The sequence below is a fragment of the Pongo pygmaeus genome, chromosome 16, assembly GCF_028885625.2.
Source record: "Pongo pygmaeus isolate AG05252 chromosome 16, NHGRI_mPonPyg2-v2.0_pri, whole genome shotgun sequence".
Lineage (NCBI taxonomy): Eukaryota > Metazoa > Chordata > Mammalia > Primates > Hominidae > Pongo > Pongo pygmaeus.
This window is the reverse complement of record NC_072389.2, coordinates 25,957,487-25,975,801: the sequence shown is the minus strand read 5'-3', so window position 1 is coordinate 25,975,801 and position 18,315 is coordinate 25,957,487. Positions and strand designations below refer to the sequence as shown.

The window sequence follows — 18,315 nt, the reverse complement described above, 5'->3', positions numbered from 1 at the left end:
TGGCTGCATTGTATTCCATGGTGTATATGTACCACATTTTCTTTATCCAGTCTGTCACTGATGGACATTTGGGTTGATTCCATGTCTTTGCTATTGTGAATAGTGCCTCAGTGAACATATGTGTGCATGTATCTTTATAATAGAATGATTTATATTCCTTTGGGTATATACCCAGTTATGGGATTGCTGGGTCAAGTGGTATTTCTCATTGTAGGTCTTTGAGGAATCACCATACTGTCTTCCACAATGGTTGAACTAATTTACATTCCCACCAACAGTGTAAGAGTGTTCCTATATCTCAACAGCCTCATCAGCAGGTAGTTTTATTTTAAAAATGTTTGAGAAACCTTCATACTATTATCTGAAATGGACATAGTAACGTGTATTTCCACCACAAGTATACAAGGGTTATCTTTTCTCCACATCCTCACTAATACTTGTTATACATCTTTTTGATAATAGGTATTCTAAGAGGTATCAGGTGATATTTCATGGTGGTTTTTATTTGCATCCCCCTGATGATTAGAGATGGTAAGAATTTTTTCACATATTTGTTGGCCATTTGTATCTGTTCTTCTGGGAAATGTCTATTCAGATCTTTGCTCTTTTTTTTTTTTTTTTTTTTTTTGAGATGGAGTCTCGCTCTGTCACCCAGGCTGGAGTGCCGTGGTGTGATCTTGGCTCACTGCAAGCTCCACTTCCCAGGTTCATGCCATTCTCCTGCCTCAGCCTCCTGAGTAGCTGGGACTACAGGCATCTGCCACCACGCCCAGCTAACTTTTTGTAATTTTTTTTTTTTTTAGTGGAGACAGGGTTTCACCGTGTTAGCCAGATCTTTGCCCATTTAAAAAAAAATTCAACTTTTATTTTAGGTTCAGGGGATGCATGTGCAGGTTTTTACATTGACACATTGTGTGATGCTGAGGCTTGCAGTATGGATGATCTTGTAACCCAGATAGAAACCATAATACCCAATAGACAGTTTTTCAGGCCTTTGTCCCCACCTTCCCTTCCCCCCTAGTAGTCCCCAGTATCTGTTGTTCCGATCTTTACATCCACGTGTAACCAATGCTTTGTTCTCACTTATAACTAAGAACATATGGTATTTGGTTTTCTCTTCCTGCGTTATTTTAGAATAATGGCCTCCAGCTGCATCCATGTTGGTGCAAAGGACATAATTTTTTTATGGTTGTGTAGTATTCCATGGTGTACATATACTGTATTTTCTCTATCCAGTCTAATATTGATGGGCATCTAGGTTGATTCCGTGTCTTTGCTATTGCAAATAATGCTATAATAAATATATGAGTGCACAAGTCTTTATGGTAGAACAATTTATTTTCTTTTGGATACAAAGGTCAGTCCCCGTGGCTGCTGTCAAGGGCCAGTGTTGAGTGCCTGCAGCTCTTCCAGGCTCAGGGTGCAAGCTGTCAGTGGATCTACCATTCTAGGGTCTGGAGGATGGTGGCTGTCTTCTCAGACCTCCACTAGGCAGTGCCCCAGTGTGGACTGTGTGGGGGCTCCAACCCCACATTTTCCCTCTGCACTGCTGTAGTAGACATTCGCAATGAAGTCTCCACCCCAGCAGACTTCTACTGGACATATAGGCTTTTCCATACATCTTTAGAAATCCAGGCGAAGGCTTCTGATATGGTTTGGCTCTGTGTCCCCGCCCCAATCTCACCTCAAATTGTACTCCCATAATTCCCACATGTTGTGGGGGGACCCAGTGGTGATAACTGAATCATGGGGCCAATTTCTCCCATACTGTTCTCATGGTAGTGAATAAGTCTCACGAGTTCTGATGGTTTGATAAGGGGAAACCAGTTTTGCTTGGCTGTCATTCTCTCACTTGCCTGCTGTGATGTAAGACATGCCTTTTGCCTTCTGCCTCCCCCCAGCCATGTGGAACTGTAAGTCCAATTAAACCTCTTTCTTTTGTAAATTGCTCAGTCTCAGGTATATCTTTATCAGCAGTGTACTCCTGTACTTTGTGCATCTGCAGGTTTAATACCCCTCGGAAATTGCCAAGGCTTATGGCTTGCACCCTCTAAAGCAGTGGCCCAAACTGTGTCTGGGGCCCTTTTAGCCATGGCTGGAGCTGGAGTGGCTGAGACCTAGAATGCTGTGAGCACTGTCCTGCACTTGCGCTGGGTGGTGTAGCCCTAGGCCAAGCCCACAAAACCATTCTTCCCTCCTAGGCCTCAGGCCTTTGAGGGGAGGGGCTGTCACCAGCCAAGTTCTCTGAAATGTCTTTGAGGCCCTTTCTTCATTGTCTTCTATTAGCATCTGCTTTCCTTTTAGTTACCCAAATTTCTGCAGCCTGCTTGAATTTCAGACAAGTCTTACAAGTACTACGTGACCCCTAACACTTCCTGATTTCATTTCTGCAATATATTTTATTTTTTTACATCATCGCGAACATTGAAACTTTTTATATCTATTCACCTTCCATTTGTTTTCAAGTCCAGTTTACCTCCAAAGAATTTTGGAATATGGAGTCTCCATAAGACTCTAGTTTGTCTGGTTTCTTGCTGTATCCCTTGACTGCAAATGCTTTCTAGTACACATAATACACTCAAAAGCACTTATGAATAAAAAAAAAGGAATAAATCTTCATATTTTTCCTTCAAAATAGCCTTAACTCTTTGGTTTCCAACTTTATGTGAGGGTTTTTAGTAGTTTTCTCAAAAATCCAATCAAATTGAACAGGGTGTGTCTCCAGAATGAAGTTTTTGATTAGGTTCAGTGTCTGTGCAATCAGGGCATGTCTCTTGGAATGTAGTGGTGATTAGGTTTATGAATTATTTTTTTCACATATAAGGGGAAGCCAATCAGAGGATGCATTTTCCCAGAGAAGGAGCATCTGAAGAGTTTAAGACCTTGGGGAAAGAGAGTCTTGCTGCTTGCTTGTGGGACTTGCCTTGGAAGGTAGATAAGTTCACTGCATCCTCCAACTTTTTATTTCTGGTGAGCTCTCCAAGCACTGAGATGTGAACTGGCCTCATTCCCTTACAATGATACTGTTACCAGTAGAAGAGATTGCAGTTACTGGCAGCATATCTGCATGGGTCCATAAGCAACTTCAGTCCTTGCCTCCTCAGAAGAAAGAATTCGACTGAGGGGCATACAGTGGAAAAACAGACTGAGGTAAGTTTCAGAGCAGTTTATTTAAAAAGGAAGTTTATTTAAAAAGGCTTTAGAACAGGAAGGAAAGGAAAATTCTCTTGGAAGAGACCTGAGCAAACGCCTGAAGGTCCAAGAGAGAAAAGAGAAGGGCCTTTAACCTTGATCCTGCCATGGGTTTGCCTCTTTCCCGTGATTCTTCCTTTAGGGAGAGTTTCCAGCATGCACAGTGCTTTCCTTACCCTTTGAAATTGAGCATGCACGGTGTGTTTAGGGAGTTATATGCATGTCCATCTGAGGCTTTCTTTCCTTTTCCAGTGGAGTGTGCCCCCCGGAAGATTATACTTTGCCATTTTTGTCTCTTAACATGCATGCCCAAGAAGTTGCTTCTTCCTGGGGTCTGCATTTAATTAACATTTTTGATGTTAACAGGTGTAGACCATCAGGAAATGGCCTCTCTCTGGTGCTGCCTAATTATCATTTTCAGAGAGGCAATGTGATAATTGACAGGCCATCACCTGACATTTCTAGTGGGTAGGGGAAGAGCCCTCTCTTGCCCTGCTCATGCTCTTCTACCTGTAACAAGACAAGCCTTGTATATCATTAGACATTTGTCCCATTAAGGCAGCATCTCATTATTAAATTTTATTGTGCGAATTGTTACTTCACATTCTCATATTCTGTGTTCACTATTTGTGTGCTTTTTCCATTTTTGTTTTGACCATATCTCATTATTTTAACTGCCTCCTCTAAGATTCTAGATCTGCATTGGCCAATATAGTAACTACTAGTCACATGTGACTGTAAAGTGTAAATTAATTATAATTAAATAACTAAATGGCATATCCTTAGTAGTAATGGCCAAATTCGTGGCCAAACTAGAAATTCTCTAACTACATATGTGTGGTAGTTACTGCATTGGACAATGCAGATATAGAGAATTTCTTTCATCACAGAAAATCCTGTTGGGCATGTTGGCTACCACTTATTTTTAAACTCTATTTGTGTGGTTTATAGTTAAATTATATTCTGCTTCTCTATATTCATTTCCTTTCATAGATTTTCTCAAGCAATTTTTAAATTTCATTCATTTACTTTCTTGAGGTAAGTACTTAGATTATTTTTTTAAATAATGTACAGCAAATAATTTTTTCCATGGATATTGTTTTAGCTTTGTTGTATTGGTACTTTTACATACTATATTCAGGTATTATTATTTTTCATAACTTACTTTAAAAATTGTGCCAAGTTTATTTAAAATAGATTTCTCCCTTGATTTTCAGATGTTAGATTCTGTCTTCCATTGCTGTATTTTAATTTAATTTTATTTTATTGTATGTAAATATGTTGCATATTCCTTTTTTTAAAATGTGAGATTTTTCCTCTATCCTGTTACACAAACTTTGTATGCAGTGTTCATTATGCACTTTAAAAATAAATATTTTGTTTCAGGGCATGGTGCTTTCACACATAAAACCTTAGAATAATTTTAAGTTCCATTCCACTTTCACCATTCCTGAACTGCTTTGAATATATTGGATGTTGGAAGCCACAAGAGCCTTGCAATCCTGTCAAGATAATAGGATTTTCCATTTACACTGTAATCTGATATATATTCGTTTTGGTTTCATACTTTAAAAAAACCTATTCTCTTTTACTCTTTGGTGATCTTTGCTTTTCTATTTGTGCATTGCTAGAATGTCAGCTGCTGTTTCCCTAGCACCTGAGATGTCACTCGACATTGTATAGCACTGGTGTTGAGAATTGAGAGAATCTACTAAATAATAGCACTTTTTGAGACTGCAGTTCTGAATTAAAAGGAAGGGAAAGGACAGGCAAAAGAATATAGACATCAGCTATTTTTACGGAAGATCTGTTGGAGAACATGGTTTTGTTGTCCAGGAACTTGAGACCTAATACTGCATTCCTAATACTTCACTAAGGTGTGTCTAAATAGCCGTGAAAGGGCTAGGAAGTCACAAGTCAGCCTCTTAATTGTTACGGGTGCCCTTAAAATATTAGGGTAATATTGAGGATGCAGAATGGCTCCTTCCTCATGACTTTTTAAGAGATATGGGCCGGGCACGGTGGCTCATGCCTGTAATCCCAACACTTTGAGAGGCGGAGGCTGGCGGATCACCTGAGGTCAGGAGTTCCAGACCAGCCCGACCAAAATGGAGAAACCCCGTCTCGACTAAAAATACAAAATTAGCCAAGCACGATGGCGCATGCCTGTCATCCCAGCTACTCAGGAGGCTGAGGCCAGAGAATTGCTTGAACCCGGGAGGTGGAGGTCGCGGTGAGCCGAGATCATGCCACTGCACTCCAGCCTGGGCAACAAGAGCGAAACTCCGCTAAAAAAAAAATAATAATAATAATAAAAAGAGAGAGAGAGAGAGACATCTGGAGGGAGATACTAAGCTGTGCAGGCTCTCATCTTGAAGTCACCAAATACATAAGTTGTTATTCCTGCTCTGGTGAAAAGTTTGTCAATACATTTTTTTCCATGAATTAATGAAAATTTGAGACCCATAACATAAGTTTTTAAAAGTTTCTCCTAAAGATTGCTTGTGTATGTATGTGTTTTAAAATATATTTAATCTCTACATCTTGAAATAGTTTTTATAGATTCCACACAAGAGTCCTTTATGAAATAAGTATGCTTTAACTTTCTTATAATATTTGTCCTTTTTTGTCCCTGGCACAGTCTGTATATGACCAGTTAAATTACTTTTAGTTCATGTTTGGGTTATAATTACACACAAATATTCTCTAAAGGCCAAATCTTATTTTGATATTTGAGGAAGGGTTTACATGGTAATAATATTAAGGGTTACAGCTGGTTTCACTGAAGCTTTGTAGGCATTCTCTAATATCTTATTTTTTGAAGGAATTATAGACTTCAAAATTCTGCTTGAATTATAGTTCTGCTTTAATTTTAGACTACATAATACATGTACTGTCAGGTACATTCATGGAAGGGACAGGCAGATGGAGTCATATGTTACTGGAGTCTTGACGAACAGATGTAGAAAATAGTCCAAGGAATAAGAAAAAAGTTGATATTGAAAAGTGCTTGTTGAAGTCTGTAAATGTGCATTAAATGTGGCAGTAAAAATAGACACAATGATGTTTGGGAACTGGGGTCTAAATGCTGGAGTCCCCAGAATCATAGAGAACCTTGGTTAGGCGAGTAATTTTGTCAAAAAGCAAGAAGAGGCAGCGACAGGCAGAATATAATTAAAAGTACTGCTGGGTCATTTTCTAATTTTGTAATTTTGTCATATTTTTCAAACTCTGTTGATCATTTATTAAATTGGTAAATAAACTATAATCAGCAGGGTTACGATGAGGGTTAAATAAGGAAATATATGTACATCTGTAAGCACAACGTCACAATTAATACAAAGTTACCCTTTTTATTTTTCCTGGACTTCATGTACAAATGGGTCAGTAAATTTTTTGTTTATGACACATAATTATCATTTGTACATAAAATATATTTAATTATTTTTATATTTTTAGCAGGGAAATAATACACGCATGTTTCCCCCTGTCTCAAACACATACATTCATATAAACATATGCACCTATATACCTACATATCTATGTATGAATATATACATGGACATCGGTATTTCTCAGCAAATATGTATCATGATAATCAGAGATATTGCAGCTAACAAAGACTAATATAAACCATGATTGCAAGAATTTTAGATACCACGTTAGTAAAATATCAGATTGAGCTGCTAAATTTCTCCCACCCCTAAGTTATTTTGTATTTTCTGAGCATCCTAGAGGATTGTGACTGTATACACAGGACAGAAACACCATGACTCGGTACTCCTGCTAATTTCTGATGCAGGAGATTTTAAGGGCTAGATTAGCAGGATGGGAGTGTTGACCCTCTAAGTGAAATAAATCCCTGAATTGATTATCCCCATCCTAAAACAGATTTTTTTTTTTTTTTTGAGACAGAGTCTCGCTCTGTCGCCCTCGCTGGAGTGCAGTGGTGGGATCTCGGCTCACTGTAATCTCTGTCTCCCGGGTTCAAGTGATTCTCCTGCTTCAGCCTCCTGAGTAGCTGGGATTACAGGCAAGCACCACCGTACCCAGCTAATTTTTGTATTTTTAGTAGAGACGGGGTTTCACCATGTTGGCCAGGCTACTCTCGAACCCTTGACCTCAGGTGATCCACCTGCCTTGGCCTCCCAAAGTGCTGGGATTACAGGCATGAGCCACCGCACTCGACCCTCAAACAGATTCTTACTTGATTATTTCCAAGTTCCAAGGGGAAATACAAAAGTCAGAGTTGAGTGAAAGTAAAAGTGGAGTAAGGCTTCAGAAGGCTGTGGTGGGTGTTGGAGAAACATTGCTAGGGCATAAAGCTAGGATAATAAAATCTGAGAAATCCCAGTGTTTATCTGTAGGTGGAAATCATATTCCACATGTGGATGGAGTCAGGGATCCCTGTGTTTTAAAATCAGTGAGGGAATTGAATATCTGGACTTGCGCCAATTAACATACAAAACTCAGTGCTTTTGACGTTCTCATTCACAAGATATCTGTGTTCCTTCTTTATTAGCAACCATAGTCATAGGCTTCCTAATTTTTTTTTTTTTTTTTTTTTCGAGACGGAGTCTCGCTCTGTCGCCCAGGCTGGAGTGCAGTGGCGCGATCTCGGCTCACTGCAAGCCCCGCCTCCCGGGTTCAGGCCATTCTCCTGCCTCAGCCTCCCGAGTAGCTGGGACTACAGGCGCCCGCCACCACGCCCGGCTAATTTTTTGTATTTTTAGTAGAGACGGGGTTTCACCGTGTTAGCCAGGATGGTCTCGATCTCCTGACCTCGTGATCCACCCGCCTCTGCCTCCCAAAGTGCTGGGATTCCAGGCGTGAGCCACCGCGCCCGGCCGGCTTCCTAATTGTGACCGCGGGAAAAGAGGAGAGGCCTCTGCGTGTTTGTGTCTGTTGGTTAGGCTGTGGTGCAGGTGATGTCACACTTCAGTGAAAGTCTGGCTTTTCATCACAGGTTGATCTGAAAATTGTGCACAAGACTGGTGTCTCACATGTTCTTTCTCCAACCTCAGCTTTTCTTAGTGCCTAAAGTGCCTGCAAGTGGAAATCCAGAGGAAGACAGAGAGAAACTGAGTTCCTGACAATGCATTCACTAGTGAGTAGGGGATGCCTCTTTCTACTGAAATTATACCCATATTGCTGGCAAATGGGCAGTTTTCTCCAATTTGCATGGGTGTTTCATTTTTATTCTTCTTTTTGTTTGTTTTTACGATGTAAAATCCACCCAGCCTGGGTGTTCCAAATGCAATCAGGAGGCTTTCAGGTATCTGGCCTCCAATTAGGTTTTCTCAGGAGTCTAGGTTGGGTATCGTGTGTCAAAGACTCCTAAATTATCAATATAATTTCTAATATTATATTACTTTATTCCCGCCCCTATTAAGGCTATTTACAAAAAAAGATATGAGAGGTTTCATTTATATATTTCTTTTTCTTCTATCCATCCTATAATCTCATGGGAAATAATTGACCCATTAACTGTACTGTTGGCTGAAATAGACTTAGGATTGTGATGAATGCAGGCAATAGAGATGAGTGAACAGCAGAACATCACAGCCCAACGGTGAGTCTGATGTTCTAGCAGCTGAGTTCAATAAATCCAGTGTGATAGGACTTGGGCAAGAGCTGTGCAGTGTTGAGGGAAAAGAAAAGTTTGATAAAATATAATTGAGGTTTTAAAAACTTTGCGAAAGGATAACTAAAGAAGTCATTATTATTCTTATCCCCATTCATTTTACCTTTTGGTAATTAACCTTTTTGCCTTCTGGTAACTGAAAGTAACGTATAAGAAATATAATTATTTAATTATGGTTGCACACTCAGAAGAAGGAATATAGTAGCTAGAGCACAATTTAGGGTTCTGTGGAAATGCTTTATAAGGGCTGGTTAGAAAAAAATCAATAAAGAGGCTTTTTTAATCCTTGAACAAGTGAAGTGACAAGGTACATTTAAAAGAGAAACAATGATAACTGATGTTTGGATTGCCGAGAGAAAGTTGAGAACAGGAGGCTTCATATCACAGGAATCATCAGACTAAGATTTCCTCAGTATAGCAGCCTCAGGGGTCTTGTCTTGTGCTGCTAGACTGTCTTTAAGCCTTGTCATGAACACCTGAATTATATAACATTAGAGAGACTATATGTATGAATTGAATCCTATATTCTGCATAAAGCTTGTTCAGTTCTGAAGAATGCTGGAGTCTGGTTCATTACTTTCTAACTTTTTAATGAATAAGGGACCAATGACTTATATTTAATAAATATTTGCTAGATAGGAAACACGTTTTCTATTAGTTCATTAGATTATTCAAAACACATAATAGGTCTTTTAACCATTTGATTGGTGAGAAACCTGTGGTTCATCTAGAGAAATAAATTATTTCATCACAATCGTGTTTAAAAAGTAGTAAATCATGGTTATTTGCCTTGTGACAAATCTGTAATTTACTTGAAATTCATGGTAAATTTCATTTTATTTATGAATGTTGAAGTGAAAAGTTTATAATCAGTTACGTAGAGGTGATTAATACATTACTGAAAAATATCTGGGTTATATTATGCCACACCTCATGCGATATTTCTTTATAGTAAAGTTTAATGGATTCAGAGTGGGTATATCTCTGTGAGTGAATCTGAAAGGCAGATACCAGCTTAGTACTGAGAATGAACTGGCTGGAACCCAAAACACTGAGTATTCTGCATACCCAGCTCCTAGCTATGTCATCGCAGCCTTCCTCTTCTGGACATTGAAAGGGATTTCTCTGTCTAAACTAAAATGTCTGTGATGTTTTAGAAGAAAGTGACTTTTGAAGATGTAGCTATTGACTTCACCCAGGAAGAGTGGGCCATGATGGACACATCCAAGAGAAAGCTGTACAGAGATGTGATGCTGGAAAATATCAGTCACCTGGTGTCCCTCGGTGAGTCCCTCAACATTCACATACATATGTAGACACACATTCGCTCATTCATTCAGTAAGTGTTAGAACAGCTTCCCCATATCTCACTCTAATCTCTTCTCTGATTCTCTCACAGATCTCATCTGAAAAAAGTTTGAACTCTCTAAATCTATCTGAAATAAGTATCTTTCTTTTTATTTTATTTTATTTAGTTTGTCACTCAATTAGAATGTAATCTTGACAAGGATTTCATGGTTTCTTTGGTACTCAGTCTCTAATACTCATAACAGACCTGGGAACTTAATGAATATTTTCAATGTATTAAATTAAATATTTTCTAAATAACTCTTCCGCTTTAGTGTATGCTTAGGCTGAGACCAATTAGTGAAAACAATAGCAATATCTTTTCCATATAGAACACCAATTATTTTTGTAAATCGAATGTTTTTTTTGTTCTGCGTGAGAATAATAATAAACACACTGTGCAGAGATTTAATTACTCTCTTTCTGAAAAGATTGTGTATTATGCATTGTGTCTTGGAACTTAGGCATGGACTCAGCATTCGTAGGTCCTGACTGTTTTGAATTTCCTTTTCCTGATGGACCTTTGGTTTGGATTTGTTTTCTAGTCTCAGGTTGGGTCAGAAAAATCCTGGGGAGTTTTCTGTGCTCTAGGTCTTGTGGCCTGAGCTGACTTTCACTGTTTTTATTCTTCCTTGATAGCCTGCCTTACACTCGGTGATAATGCACATTTATTGACAGCGAACTCAAAACACATGTATTCTTTCCACTAACAGGGTACCAGATAAGCAAATCCTGTATAACTTTGCAGCTGGAGCAAGGAAAAGAGCTGTGGCAGGAAGGAAGAGAATTTCTTCCAGACCAGAATCCAGGTAAGCAACAGTGTCCTGTGCTCTAATAGGAGGAGGTGCTTTGTCAATGAATAATATCACTTGAATATTAATGAGTGGTTTTATTAAATGAGTGATAATTTCTAAAATGTAGGTTAGGCTACTGGAGCAGAATTCCTTAGATGTGATTATCATTTTGTTCATGTGTCAGATGCTACTCTTGTGTCCTCTTGCCTTTTCTTTTACTTTTGGGAAAAGGATAATTCATGTACTTGTTGGGGTTAAACTTTCACATGCTGACTCTTTTCCTGATACCCCTGTGAAGATTATCCCTCTATTTACCTGCCTCATATCTCATCTCCATTTTAACTCTTTTCACATTTTAATTTTAAAAATCTTTTCTAATTGCTGACACTGTACAATCTATTTCTCCTATTCAAGTAGTTTCTTCATTTGACACACTTGCCACATCTAAGTGTCAATTTTTGAAAAAAAGTAAATGGGCCTTGGGGCTTTTCAAACAATTTTATTACCATAATACCAATGTAACAATTTCTTTTTCAATTATTTCAGACAGGGAAAGTGCCCTTAAGAAAAAACACATGATATCCATGCATCCTATCATCAGAAAAGACGCATCCACCAGTATGACAATGGTAAGTTTTATAGCTGTGTACACCAGTCATCTAAGTTAAAGACATGGTAATGGGTTAAGTTAGTAATGAAGCACAATCACCTGAGTGTAATTAGGCTGGCATTAAATGCTTTCTAAGCAAAAAAAAATTGGATACTTTGAATTTAGTGAATAAATTGAGCTGTGTTCCAAACCATAACATGAGATCTCTAAAACAGAACAAGTGCGTATACATTGCTCATGCCCAGACATTGAAAGATATTGATATCATCACAATTAATGCAATAAGTCTGCAGTTGGGATCTTACAGAACAGAACATATCTGTGTCTGTAGGAGATAATGTGTATGCAAATGTCAATCGAGAAAAATGACAAGACAAGTCTCAATCATTTTAGGAGATTTATTTGCCAAAGTTAAGGACATGCACCCAGGAGACAGGTGTATGCCTTTCTCCAAAGATGATTTTGAAGGCTCCAAATTTAAAGGGGAAAGGGTGGGATATTGAGAAGTACACAATTTTCATGTAGAAGGTGGGTAGAAAAAATAGTCATTCATGCATTCTTCTGGCTCAGTGAATCTGGATTTTTGAACATAAGATGACATAAACAAATGGGGCAGAGGAATAATGCAGGAAAGCTGCATTTTACATAAGACAACATAGTCAAAATTGGGCAGGGAAACAATCAGATATGTACTCATGTCTGGTGAACTGGGGATGACTGCACCTGTAAAGACAAGCTATCAGTTTGCATTGCCATGGTGTAATTTTAACAGCTCATGAGGAATTTCCTTGTGGGCAAAATATGGGGGAGGCGTGTAGCTTTTCATCTTGTAGCCATGTTATTTAGGAACCAGAAGAGGGAGGCAGGTTTGTGTGACCCAGTTCCCAGCTTGATTTTTCCCTTTGGTTAAATGAGTTTGGGGTCCCAAAATTTCATTTCCTTTTACACAAGTAACATTGGAAAGATTTCAACTGGGGTCTACCACTGAATGGTTGGTCTAGGATTCAAAGGTAGTGAAATGAATGTATAGATATATGTGGGTAAACCATTAAGAGCTTTTAATCTTTGTCCCCAAAGGAGAACTCTCTCATTCTGGAGGATCCTTTTGAATGTAATGATTCGGGAGAAGATTGCACTCACAGTTCCACAATAACTCAGTGTTTGTTAACTCATAGTGGAAAGAAACCCTATGTCAGCAAACAGTATGGAAAATCCCTTAGTAATCAGTTGTCCCCTAAACCACATAAACAAATTCATACTAAAGGTAAATCATATCAATGTAATCTATGTGAAAAGGCCTATACTAATAGCTTTCACCTTAGACGGCACAAGATGACTCACACTGGAGAGAGGCCATATGCATGTGATCTATGTGGAAAAGCCTTCACTCAGTGTTCTCACCTTAGAAGACATGAGAAAACTCACACGGGAGAGAGACCGTATAAGTGTCATCACTGTGGGAAAGCCTTTATTCAATCCTTTAACCTTCGAAGACATGAGAGAACTCACCTTGGAAAAAAGTGTTATGAATGTGATAAAAGTGGGAAAGCCTTTAGTCAAAGCTCTGGCTTTAGAGGAAACAAAATAATTCACACTGGAGAGAAACCACATGCTTGTCTTCTATGCGGGAAGGCCTTCAGTCTGTCTTCCAACCTTAGATGACATGAGAGAACATGCACTGGAGAAAAGCCATATGAATGCCATTTATGTGGGAAAGCCTTCAGTCAATGTACTAATCTTAAATAGCATCAGGAAATTCACCCTGGAGAGAAAATTATAAACTTCTTCAGAACATATTCTGACTTTAGATGACATGGTGTTAGGAATGACAAATGTAAGGAATGTGCAAGAGACTTCAGCTGTAGTTGTAGCATCTAAACATACCAAAGACTCACATTTTGAAGAAATGCTGTAATCAACATGGAAGATACTTCAGTTACCTTTATTCTTCAGTCCACATGAATAAATTCATATGGAAGAGAAATTGTATGACATGTGTGTACAAAAGACTTGTTAATGATCTGATCATAAATGACATGAGAGAGCTGAAACTGTCAACATAATAAACTAAAAGTCTTCAGCAACAGCTTTAACTTAAAACGTGGGACTTTCAGGTGGAGAATCTCTAACTCTGCATTCAGTGTGAAAATGTTTTTATTTGCAATGTATTGTCAAATAAAATAAGAAAACTTTACTTGGATGAACGCTTTATTTGTATTTTCTGTGAATAAACATTCAGCCAAGCACCAGGCTTGAGGTTCACAAGAAAACACAGTGATAAAATGCTGCTAAAATGGAAAACAAGAGAGGAAAGCCTTTATAAGCTAAATAAGAAGGGAAAGTCTTTCCAAGGGCAATGAATTCTCTTGGAATACCAAATACGTCTTACTGGAGAAGTTATGCAATGAAAAATCATGAGAAATCCTTTCTTCATAGAGCAACACTTGTGGCACATGTGAGATTTCACACTGGACAAAACATGGTTGGCATCTTGAAAGGAGAAAATTCTTTAGTGGTAATTCATTTCTTAGTTGACATTAAGTTTCTCACATTGAGGAGCTATCAAACTTGAAAATCACTGTGGAGAAACCTGATAGATTTCTCATCAGAAAAGTGAGTCAAGAAGGTGGACCTCTAGAAAAAACTCTTAACACATACTTTAGCAAAATAATTCAGAAATTTGAGAAAATGTCTATTCATAAAAATGTGGCATGTAAATGTATAATAGCAAAGTGATCAGGGAATAAATTGAATGCAGAATTATATAAGAAATTTCATTAAACTTTTCCAAAAGATCAATACTTACAAATATTGAAAGAATACAGTCGGTTGTTGAAAAAACTTAGTATGTTGGCGAAGTCCTTGTTTCATTTATGCAGCCCTAACAAATTGATTTGCATCTGCATTCCTTGGCTGAGATTTTTGGTCGAGATTCTACCCCAACTTGTGAGTCTCCCCAGTCTTCAACAGCTCTTTCTTCACAGCTCACCTCCCTTTACTTCAACGTCCACTAAAACCACTTGTTTCCATCCAACCCTCGAGTTGACACACCAGGGATCTTCAGCCCCACTTGCCAGATTTCTCAGTGGGTCATTGCATAGATTTAGCAGGGAAATGGAGGCTGTATCAAAGACACCTAGTATATGCATTTGGGTGTCCCCAGCCCTTGCCTCTGTCTCTGAGCAGTTACCTGGGATCAGAGAATAAGGCAGCTCTTCCCTTCTATCCCTCAGAAGGCTCTTGAAATTTTGTCCCTGGAGCCTCTCTAACTGGAGGTAGCAGTTCATCTCATGACACCCCACGTTTTATTCAGGTAAGTCCTAAGTTATTACGCAGAGACAGACACAGCTGTGCTCCTTTTACTGCAGTCCAGAAGATAAAACACCAGCATGATAAAACAGCCGAACCTGTCAGCCACATTGCAAAAGCCTTTCCTATATTTGATTCAATGTACTTTTCCTGAAGCAAAATGAAAGTTCTCACAGAGGGGCCTCCTCTGCCTTGTCCTCAGAATTGGAAAATGTATTGTCCATCGAGGAGCCTCAGTACTGAACCTAAAACTCAAGAGAAAGTGTTTCCTGAATATGAAGTGGGATGACTTGAAATTTGGCAAACAGGCACAATCTTAATACGATAGGCCTTACTAAGGCTAAATGGCCTTATCCATGGTTGAAATTGACACATCATTATATTAAAAAATCTCCACAAGTGATAGATTTTACTCCGCAGCCAGAGTTTATGTCAAGTGTGAGGATAATGAGCAAGAAATTCAAGCCCTTGGCAAACTGGTTGGAGAGGCAAGGAATATGTCCAGGCAGAGCTCATATCATTATTTATTGTTTAATCTATTTAATTAAATATGTAATTTACCCACAAACTGTGGCTGACATTATATGTACTCCTGAGCCACATTAAGATATACTATTTGTGCTGTGAAATTCTACAGGATTTGACAAATGCATGGTGGCAGATCTCCAGCCATTATTAAAACATAACACAGAATGCTTCTCTTATTCAAGCTCTTCTTCCCTCCACATAGAGGGAATCAATCGACTTTTGTATGCTGATTTTTGAATTTGCTTCTTTATTTCCATCTTCTTTAATTAAAGCACAGGATATCATACTCAATTTCCATTTGATCTTCCAAAAGAAAAGTACTGAATAATCTACACCTGAATTTCAGTGAGTCAGGCTCAGGTCCACCACTAAGGCCAAACGTCCTGTGCTGCCAACTCATGGCAGGCAGAGGGCAATGAAACCCATCTTTCCGGCCATGCGGGGCGCATGCGCGAGCTGCCTCCCGCGGCGGGCCGAGTCTCCAGGAAGGACCTGAGTTTTCTTTACCCATGGTCAGGGAGGCGCCATCGCCCTGGCTTTGGGGCTGGGGCCTCTGGGCAGGTTCCAGTAGGGGCGTTGGAGAGGCCGCTCTTTTTGCAAGGCCCGAGATGGCGGGCCCTGCGCAGGCCACCCTATTCCGCGCCCTCAGGGCGTCAGTATCCGCCTGAGGCCGGATGCCCCTGCTGGGCCCGGATGCCCCCGCTGGGCCCGGAGCATCCTTGGCACTGCCCTCCCAGAGCCCCGCAGAGGCTGAGGTGGCGCGGGGTGGGGCCCCGGCTCCGCGAGAAGCGGCAGCAGCGAGGGCTGGAGGACCCGGGCTCTGGGGCTCCGGCCTGGGTGGGACTGAGTCCATCCAGGAACTTGGACTCCGGGGTTCTGGTGTGGGTGGATCCGGGGCAGGCTCAGGACCAAGTCCCTCTCCTTCCACCAAGAAGCGCCCAGAGGCCGGCGGGAGCTCCAGGTTCACCTCCTCCTCCTCCAGGTGTTTACTTTTCCTTTATTTCTGTGAGACCAGAAATTGGCGCCATCGTTCACATCAGTGAGTCGGGACCCTAACACTCATTACCTCAGGTTTATTGCTATTGCCATTAACAGTGTTGGTGGCATTATCACTAAGATCATCATTGTTGTTATTATTGTCATTCATGATTATTAGCAGGTGTGTTCATCATTTTGTCTCACTATGCATTTTGTGTGTGTGTGTGTGTGTGTGTGTGGTTGGTTTTGTATGACGTTGAATTGAGCTTCTTTAATCTTGACCAGTGTTGTCAGATTTCTGAAGAGCATTCCGGAGGACGACTCCTGCCTTTCAGCGCAACCACAGAATTTCGTGGGCACAGGAGAGCGCCTAGAATATTCCCCTTTCATTGCACAGCAGCTTTGGGAAATAGTGGCTGCCTGGCTCTGAGATGAGGTAGAAAAGACTGGATACTGGGGCAAGTGATAGCCCCTCCACTGGTGTTTTTATGAAGCTAAGTGCACTGTCTCCCACGTAGACTTAGAATAAAATCTAAAGGGCCATGGCTGCCCTTCCTGGGACTTCCTGGGAATGTTTAAACCTTCTGTGGTTCCTGGAGTAAGTAGGTTGCCAAGTCTGTGCCTCATATGGTAGCACCAGTCTTTTCTGGGCCAACAAGGGCACTTAGAATGTTTCCAGAAGCTCAGGCATACTGTCTCTGTTCCTCCCTTCTGTTCAATGGCAATTCACAGGGTCCCTGGCTGACATAGAACATCCTGCAGAAGGTTGGGCTTGGGTGACTTTCTGGCCAGCCTTCCCAGGCAGTCATCTTTGAAAAATTTCCAGAGACTCACAGAGGCGGTTCACTGGTATTTCATGACTGCAAGTGGGGTTTCTGGATCCTTGAGTTTACTTAGAATATTTGAATGGCTCTGAATGGCCAAGAAACTCTCTCTGGTCTTAGAAGCTGCCAAAAGCTGTCACTGGGCCTCTGAAGAGACTTTTAAATTTTTCCAAGTAAATTTGGGCATAGGAAACTTTTCCAGGTCTAGCTGAGCCAGCTCAGGTGGAGTCCCAAAAAACTGGTGGGTATTGGGGGATCTCATCTTACGAAAGAGCAATTGGTGGCAAAGCTGGGTCTCCAGGACAGCTGTGTGTGTATATGTCTGTAGAACATGACTTGTAGTCATCTTTGGTAAGGGCGCTTTCTGAAAGGAGAATAGTCAATGAAGTATAGTAATTAGCAGAGCGTATTTGTTTCCTTAATAAAAAAGGAGAGATCTGTGGAATCAAACAGACCTTCCAGCGATAACCCTTCCATGCTCAGCCTACTGATTGTGTATGCGAGTGAAATTACCTGCCAGTGGGGAACAAGACAAGTCTTTGCATGAAATGCTCTTGTGGAAGGTAGATTCCCAAATAATAAAGCATCAAGTGGTAGAAACATGCCCTGAAGTTTGAAGAGATACTCAGTGCACAAAGTAGACTGTGAAAGACTTTCGAGAAATCATGCAATCACCGAGAGACTAACTGATGACATTCCCCAAATTTATGTTTAGCAGAAAAGAGAAATAGTCATGACATAGTATAGTCAATGGTTTCTGACGTACGACGGCAGTTTAAGAAAACATGAAACAAAAAACTTGAGAAAACAGAAGGTATCCCAAGTAAAACCTTTGGTTTATTAAAGAAATGATGAAAATAAAAGCAACGTATCTCACAGCATGGGTGATAATATTTTCATACGTATGTGATAATGGATCAACATTTGATAGAGATGAAATAAAAAGTTCTAAATGTGACAAAAGCAAACAAGGAAAATTGTACCATAGAAAAGCCCGGGTGACGGGAGTGAGGCCCTGTCTCAAGAAGAAACCATCGGAGAGATTTAAAAGCAGACAGTGAATCAGAGGATTGTATAACTTTGTTAATA

The 18,315-nt window shown here is 40.0% G+C and overlaps 1 protein-coding gene across 12 annotated transcripts in view; it reads left to right on the top strand.

Moving 5' to 3' along the window:
• LOC129014712 (zinc finger protein 705A) overlaps nt 1–15,709 on the top strand; it is a 65,405-nt gene extending 49,696 nt beyond the window's left edge. For 6 of the 12 annotated variants that reach the window (XM_054452373.2, XM_063653238.1, XM_063653235.1 and 3 more), the window contains 5 exons: nt 8,217–8,299; nt 9,994–10,120; nt 10,897–10,992; nt 11,524–11,606; nt 12,665–15,707. In XM_054452373.2, coding sequence (XP_054308348.1) covers nt 8,288–8,299; nt 9,994–10,120; nt 10,897–10,992; nt 11,524–11,606; nt 12,665–13,249 — 903 coding nt within the window. In that variant the 5' untranslated portion in view covers nt 8,217–8,287 and the 3' untranslated portion in view covers nt 13,250–15,707. Of the gene's footprint in view, nt 1–1,864; nt 3,151–4,185; nt 4,231–8,216; nt 8,300–9,993; nt 10,121–10,896; nt 10,993–11,523; nt 11,607–12,664 lie in introns of those variants that run through there. The other 6 variants (XM_063653234.1, XM_063653237.1, XM_054452378.2 and 3 more) reach the window with 4 other exon arrangements.
• The last annotated feature ends 2,606 nt before the right edge of the window (nt 15,710–18,315 follow it).